Genomic DNA, 8,117 nt, shown 5'->3' on the forward strand with positions numbered 1-8,117 from the left:
AAAAAAAAAAAAAAAAACTGCATGTAAAGCCCAATTATCTCAAAATATGTCACAAATTATATAGAGTTCAGACACTATCAAGTGAAGTGCTGGATGAAAAAGATTTAAAATCTTTTCCGTTAAATAGAGGCTTTAAGGGCCTCACTTTAACTGTGAGTGGGGGGCCCCCTCACCACCCCCACTCCTTTCCTCAACCTGAACGAGGTGACCGAACCCCATCTCCACTGCCCCTTCTTTCTCGGCCGGGGACAGGTCTTTTTGCAGGATCAGCACGTTTGGAACCTGCTAGATTCCTTCCAATAGGCAGAACAACCAGCGTTCAGCAACGAACACGGCTGGAACTGTTTTCACAAGCTCACTAACACCCTGCCCATGTGAGTTGCCATGCTCCTGCCAATGCTGAGGACCAGCCACAGCACCTTCCCCACAGAGCTGCTTGGGGGGTCACGAATAGCGGGTGGATGACTGTGGCCTTTGCTACCGTGGCTTTCACGCCGTGGCCAATCTCGACATGGGAGCACCAAGGCACTGCGAAGCGTCTAGAGCTCAGGGGACAGGGACAGTGTCCAGCCCCAAGGAGGGACGGGACTTCAGTGCCTTTCACTGCTGCCTCCCGGCAGGTGCTGAAGAAAAAGTCTGGGGACCCCGCAGGAGTGACCTCACACCGTGAGACAGTGTCAAACAGGAGTCCAAGCTGAGCCAGAAAGAGCGAGACATCTTTATCTGAAGCAGCAGCTCCACAGTTGAAAAAAAAAGATGATTCTCAATTATGAGGCACTCAATCCTTACATTTCCAAATAAGCTGCAAACAAGGTATCTTTTACCTTTGGCTATTTTAATTTTGCAAGCTACCGGCTAAGCAAGGTGCACTCAGTTCATATTTAACAAAAAAGATTTGCTGCCAATTTAAAGGGATTTTAATGTGAAAAAGATGATTTTTTTTTCACTTCATGTTCGGGGTTCACAGATGCATAAGCACTTTAATTTTATTACTGCTTCTCATGAAATGTCTCAGGTTGCAGTAAAGAAAATCTAAAAGTTCATTTTTAGGTACAGATTTAACATAAAATTTCGTATTTCAAATAGTCTTATAATTACTATCTTTGGGTAAATATCAGGGCAAAAATGTGATGACTTTCCAAATAAAATTACGAGGTTTTCTACTGATGCTGAAGACAAAATAAGAGCAGCTTCAGGGACAGAAAAAAGCTTCTGAGCTCTCCTGGTGAATTCTCCCTAGTTTTAAAGAACCTGAGGCAGAGGAAGACTTCTAACTACTTCAGGATACAGAGAGCAGGCCGGCCACCAGAGGCTACAGAAGATGACTTCTAGCTGTCGTCTGAGCTCCTGCATTTGAGAGAGAAAACCAGCGCTGCACCTGCACCGTCCCACTCACCCGAGCCACCCTGCACCCCTTCCACCAGACCCGCTGGACCCCGAGTCACCCACACTGCAGGCGGGTTGACAGGAAGTCCTCACCAGGCCCCAGCACCCCTTCTGCCCGGCCCAACAGCCCCCGAGCCTGACAGCAATAGGGAGTGTGAACGGCTCCCTCAACGGGTCCCCCCTAATCCAACTGCACTGAGCCAGGACATAGTTCCGGCAGCTCGAGACCAGGGGGAGCAGTGGGGCCCACCCCACCACTAAAAGCCAACCTCACCCCTCCATCTTTCGCAGAGTGCTGCCTCTCTGTTCTTCACCTCTTAAAACATGTTCAGCTCCTTATCCGTATCTAAAATAAAGACTCACTTGAGACTTGTCCACTGTCTCAGTTGCCAGCTCTCCGTGGTCCAAGAGACTCAGGCCTCACTCCAGCCCAGCTCTGGGCCAAACGAAGTAGTCTGCTCAGCACGGCAGAGCCTGCTTTGCTCCTCACATCCAGAACTCACCCCAAATGTCACAGGGCTCTTTCTGGAGGAAACCAGCCATCTGTGCTTGAAAGCTCCCACATCCCGCAAGGCCTGGGCAAGCATGGCCGGGAGAAGCAGAGCTGACTGCTGCTCACAACAGCCCCTCCTGAGGCTCAAAGCCACCTGGTGAGCGATCGTCCTGCTGCCACATACAGGTCACCCAGGCAGAACCCACTTCTCTTCCCTGTCTTCAGCATGTGGCTGCCTGCGCTGAGACCTGTCATCGGGCCCGTCCACTCGCCTGCATCACCCAGCACCCCCAGCAGTGATGGCTGCAGCTCTCAGGATGCCTGGAGTGGGGGGACTTAACCCTGACTGCCCCTCACATGCTGAAGACCATAGCCCTCCCTGACACCCAGAGACAATAGGAACCAGTGGTTGGCCCAGGACGGGCACTCTCAGCAACTCCCTCCCCAAGGCTCCTGCTGTGGATGGATGAGCTGGCCAGGCGCCCGTGCAGGGAGCAGCATCTGGGAGCCCAGGCCACCCCACCTTCAGGAAAGGAAACATCCAAATGAGAAAACTTACAGAGGCTGCTCTTCTGCAGTTTACGTCTCGGTCAAACACTGTGGTGATCAGCAGCGCGCTGTGAAAAAGAGAAACGATTAATCACAAAGAAATGTGCAAAACAGTACAGAGCACACAGTATCCATGAGAAAGCCTTTCTCTCATGACTCAGGCACTTTGAAAAAGAGAAAAGATTAATCACAAAGAAATCAAAACAGTAGAGACCACACAGTATCGACGACAAAGCCTTTCTCTCATGACTCAGGCCCACTTGGGGTTCCAACGAGCCCCGTAGGCAATACATGGCTCGGGCACCCAGGGGCTGCAGACAGATGCATGTGATCCCCAAGACGCCGGATGTCTTGCGGGAGCTGGGGGTGGCTGACCCTGATTCCAACGAGAGCCATGAGACGGCGCACAGCCAGGGCACAGAACCAAAGAGCCGTGAGGACGGGGCCTGGCGCAGGATGCACCTGGCCTTGCTGTGGTGGGGCAGCACGGGAGGTGGGGAGGTCCAATGAAAGAAAAGACAAATGCAGTACCCTGGAGGGCAAGAACTGGCAGCATTTGGACAGGGGGCAAACCAAGGTGGCTAACACAAATGCCCCAGGGCTGGGACTGCCAGGCCCTGCAGACCATGCTGCACACACAGCCCAAGTCTGCAGAGACACACACACGTGCACCCACTGTGCCCAGGGGAGCCTGAGGCCCTGAAGGCAGGGAGTCCAGCAGAGGCCCCATCCAGGTAGGAAATAACCGCACTGCCCACAGACGCCAAGGCGCTGCCCCTATGAGAGCCACAGCCACACTCAGATCAAGGCCTCTCCCGGCCCTCGCCAGGTTCCTTGGGCTTCATTACATTCTCTGGTGAGATCACACAGCTTAGTTACTATGAATAACCTAACGCTCTCATCAGACACTGCACAGAACACAGGGGGTTTGGGGTGGTGGAGAACAATCGTCCTTTCTAAGGAGGGCTTGAGAGACTGCGCCTCTTACCAGCCTAAACCGAGAAGGTAGAAACCACAGAGAGAATTTCGGACACGTGGAAACTAGTGGCCTCCAGGGCCGCCTGCACCTCCCAGGTTCCTGGTTTCCAGGCCTCCAAGGGGCCAAGTGCTCTGCTGCATTCCAGGGAAGGCGACAGACCTGAGCCGTGGGGCGGGGCCTGACTCGACGGGACAAGGACACCAGGGACACACGCACTGGGGACAATGTGATGCCAGGTGTGTGCCCCCTCGCCAGCTCTGCCCCCTCTCACCAGCTCTGCCCCCTCTCACCAGCTCTGCCTCCCCTCACCAGTTCTGCCCCCCTGCCAGCTCTGCCCCTTCTCGCCAGCTCTGCCCTCTCACCAGCTGTTCTGTTAAACAAGCAAAATGGGAAAGACACATTCAGCCGAGGAAAAGTGCACAGGTCCCACTGCAGATACAGCAGGGCCCACTCCAGCCTGACAGCACACGCACCATCAGCACCAGCTCCCCTGACTCCCCTGAATTCTGGGGCATGTGTGCGAGGCGCCGGCCCCGCCAGCCGCAACGCACGCCACATCCCACCTGCTCTCCTGCATCTCACACTGTCTGACGCCCCAGACCCAGGCCCACCGGCCTTGCTCCGGGTTCACAGCACACCTCTCAGGCACTTTATGTTCTCCGCACTCCTCTCTCCTCGGCCCCATGAGTCCCCTGGGTGGGGGTCTGGGGTTGCTGAGCTAGGAGACCCACAAACTACAGCCCCAGAGCTGAAACTCAGAGGACTTATCAGAGAGAGCACTGTCCCCCAGCCTCCAGCGCTGGGCACAGGTGCCACTCCAGGCCCTGGAAACAGCCCAGAAGATGTCACAGAGTTCTGCACTCCTGACTCAGGTTCTGGGGCCGCAGTCTCCTCCAAAGTGTCCAGCCTCAGGGGCTGGGGGCCCTGACACAGGGTGCTGGGCACAGACTGAAGAAGGTGGGAGGAGTCCTGGGAACAGGAGAAATGGGTAGGAAGGCCCATGGGCAGGAGTGGTCTCTGTGAGCAGCCCACAGAGGTGAGCCCGCAGCAAACACGGAGGGGCAGGACAGCTGGCCCCAGGGCCGGTTGAGAAAGTCCTCCCTGCGGCTGGACTCTGCACTTTTTCAGAGAAGCTGGGGCATGTGACTCGGGCCTTGTGACCAACTGCTCTGCAGCTGGGGCTTCGGGGAGAGGCTGGAGGTTGGGCGGGGCAGCAGCTGGAAGGCCAAGAGGGCCTGGGTTCTGGGGAAATTCCTGCGGGTCTCACAGGCCCTGCCTGGGAGTGGAAGGACGTCTACAGTGAGAGAGAGGGCAAGAGCAGGGACCCCTAGAGTGTGGTCACTGAGAGCCACGATAAATGTCGAAATTCCTGGATGGAAACAGTAGGAAGTTAAACTAACAATACAGCAGAAACATAGGAAGCATCTTTTGAAATAAGAATGGCAAATGAAATTAAGTATATTTAAAACAAACCCCAAATACAATTTAAACAGAAACAATGCAATACAAACCACCAGGCGCGTTTTCCATCCCAATCAGGCTCAGACGCGCCCAGGCCGGGGCAGGTTCTACGACATCAACGCACCCAAAACACAGCCACCACCCGGTGAAAAGCCGGGAGGCGCGGACCAGGGGCACCTTAAGGCTCAAGCCGAGGAGCCCCTCTGGCCCCGCAGCAGGCCCGTGTCGGCTGGGAATGAGAGGCTTCCATCAGAGTGGCCTGGCAGCTCTCCCCGCCGGGGGCTCCAGCACCAGCACAGCCAGGACCCACATTCCAGGACCTCCCAGGATGCCGTGGAAGCTCCACGCCCCTCATCAGCGGCCATCGGCCTGGCCGAACGAGCTGCCGTATACTTGGCTTATTTACTAACAACCACGGATCACCAGTGGATAAAGCATTTATCTCACATTTCAGAGAAACGCTTGCTTATTGCAGGGACCCTCTGTGGTCTCAGTGTGGGAAGGCCCCCTTCTACCACAGGGCCGTGCCTCAGCTCTGGTACGCAGACGGCCGGGCAGGAAAGACCTGGCATCCAGGCCACAGCAGCAAGCCCAGGTGGCTGCAGCGTCCAGCCAGCCTTGCAGACAGATGCCAGGGCCCCGGGCCAGACACAACAATAGGCTGGAGCCCAAGGGAAAGAGGGTAGGTGGCTTCTGGAGGCTGGGGGTGGCCCTTCCCAAGAGCACTCACCTCCCTGCCCCGAGGCCCTGCCCTGTGCAGCCACAGCCAGGTACAGAGCCCAGAGCTTCGGGAGAACACAGCTTACTTCCCTCCTTGAGCCGCCCAAAGTCTACCCCTCGGCCACTTGTTCACTCACGCTGCAGTGACGGCCACAAACCACCACCCTCTGCACCCTGGGGAGACGGCAACAACAAAGTCCCTCACGTATGGGTCACTGCCGTGCTCAGACAGACCCTGCGTCTTCCTGGCCCGGCCCTCCCGCTCCAGCGGATGGAAGCCGGCTGCGTCACCTCACCTTGTGGGGAGCCTGCGGGGGCGGGTAGGGGGGTGGGGGCTACAGTTCCTGTGGACACCTCCAGGCCCAGCACCTCCCAAGACCACAAGGCCCACCCGCTACCTGCCCTGAGGGCCAGGACGCCTACTCCTGTTCTCTAACCCCGGTCTTCCAGTTCCACCAGATAAACAACAACAAAGTCCTAAACCCAACCACTTAGGACAGCATATCCATCGATACCCTTGCCTTCAGCAGAACAGTGCCCCTCCCAAAGATGGGGGCACCCGCCTTCAGACATGTTCCTTTACATGACAAAGGGGAATTAGGGTTGCTAATTAGCTGACCCTAAGATGGGGAGGGCGCTGGATTATTCCTGCAGCCCGGTGCAATCAAGAGTCCTCAAAAATAAAAGCAGGTGCCAAGCACAGTGGCACGCACCAGTGGTCCCAGCTGCCCCTGTGTCTGTCTGCCTGTGGGAGGCAGAGGCAGGAGGATCCCTCAAGCCCAGGAGTTATCGAGTCCAGCCGGGGCAACACAGTGAGACCCCATCTAGACAGACTGATAAGTAGACAGGTAAGTAGATAAATATACAGAGGAAGGGGGGAGGAAGGAAGGACCGACACAAGGGGCAGAAGAAAGAGCCACAGGCACAGGGTATGCAAAGGATGCAGCCAAACATGGCTGGCTTTGTGTGACATGGTAATTGCCTCATAAACTGCATACCTCGACCATACCTTGGCTTTCAGTTGAAACTGCTCTCTGCAACCCTAATGTGACAGGCAAGCAGTCCAAACCAATGCCATTTTGGCCCCTGCTCCATTTTAAGAAAAACGAAGACTTGTAGTAAGTAACTAAGGTCTGTCATTTCCACCCTCCTCAGACAATGTAAACTTAGGTTTATCTTGACTTCCGTGAACCACTTAAGTAACAATCAGAATATCCCAAGCCCCTCGCCCGCACCCCTGCTCAGGAGCATAAAAAGTCCTGACACCCTCCTTTTGGGGCCCCGGGTTAGAGAGACGAGAGTCCTCCACGCTGCCGGCAATAAACAGCTGGTAATTCGGCCTAGCCTTTTCTGCACTCGCTTGGTTACATTTGAAAGTGGATGAAGGGCCCATGAGCAAAAGGAACCTGGGCAACTCCAGGAAGCAGAAAAGGCAGGGAAGGAGTCTTGAGCCCCCTGAGCCTCCAAACAGAATTGGAGACACGCAGGAGACACGTTAGACCTGTGACCGCCACAACCGTGCAACAAAATACCACTCCCAAGTAAAGAGAAAGATCACTGGGATGAGTCTTAAGTGCACTGTGCCAAGTCAAAGAAGTCAGAATCAAAAGCCTGTTGTTTCTTTCTGTTTATAGAGGGCTGACCCCAGTGACGGTCAGGACATGCCAGGCCTGCGTCTGCATCCTGGGCCAGCAGCGGCAGGAGGGCTGACCCGAGAGACAACCTGGACACGCTAGGCCCCGGATGAGACGGAGGCACATGGTGTGCCACCCTGGCTGGTGAGTCTGTTGCTCACAAAGGTGTGGGCTGGCTGCTCCAAAGTCACATCAGATGCATGACAGCAGACAGTGCTGTACGAGAGACACGCACGCGGCATGCGAGGGGAGGCCGGGACGATGCTGGGCTGGAGCCGGCGTCTGTGCACGCGTGGCCTGCGAGGAGGGGCACGCGCTCGGGGGCACTGGAGGAAGGGGACCTAGAGGCAGCTGAGGCCAAGCCCAGTGTCCTGGATTCCAAACACCGCTCTCTACTGAGAGCATCTGAGACTCCTGGGAAGCGGCAGATTCCAGGGCTGGGGCAGGGGCAGGGGCAGAAAAATAATCCAGGTGCATCTTGTGGCACCAGAAGGAAAGAAAGCGCTCAGGGCAGAAAAAAAAAGAAAAGAAGAGGATCCTGCTGAAAGGGCCTGAAGTGGCCAAGCTGGGGCCATCTGAGCAGCAGCATTAATAACAACCACAGTGTCAGACTGTAACACAAACATCAGTGCCCACGGCGTCGGGCTGTAACCCGGCATCGGTGCCCACAGCGTCAGACTGTAACCCGACATTAGTGTCCACAGTGTCGGGTTGTAACCCGGCATCGGAGCCCGCCCACAGCGTCGGGTTGTAACCCGGCATCGGTGCCCACAGCGTCGGGCTGTAACCCGGCATCGGTGCCCACAGCGTCGGGCTGTAACCCGGCATCGGTGCCCACAGCGTCGGACTGTAACCCGACATTAGTGTCCACAGTGTCGGGTTGTAACCCGGCATC

General features: G+C 55.9%; 1 protein-coding gene across 4 annotated transcripts in view; it reads right to left on the reverse strand.

The window, feature by feature from the left end:
* The window catches only part of TBCD (tubulin folding cofactor D), a 196,147-nt gene that overhangs the window by 68,483 nt on the left and 119,547 nt on the right, over window positions 1-8,117 (reverse strand). For all 4 annotated transcript variants that reach the window (XM_017524704.1, XM_017524703.2, XM_037737131.1 and 1 more), the window contains one exon: window positions 2,439-2,496. In XM_017524704.1, the coding sequence (XP_017380193.1) occupies window positions 2,439-2,496 (58 nt within the window). The remainder of the gene's footprint in view (window positions 1-2,438; window positions 2,497-8,117) is intronic.

The sequence above is a fragment of the Cebus imitator genome, unplaced genomic scaffold (genome assembly GCF_001604975.1).
Source record: "Cebus imitator isolate Cc_AM_T3 unplaced genomic scaffold, Cebus_imitator-1.0 Scaffold36, whole genome shotgun sequence".
NCBI lineage: Eukaryota > Metazoa > Chordata > Mammalia > Primates > Cebidae > Cebus > Cebus imitator.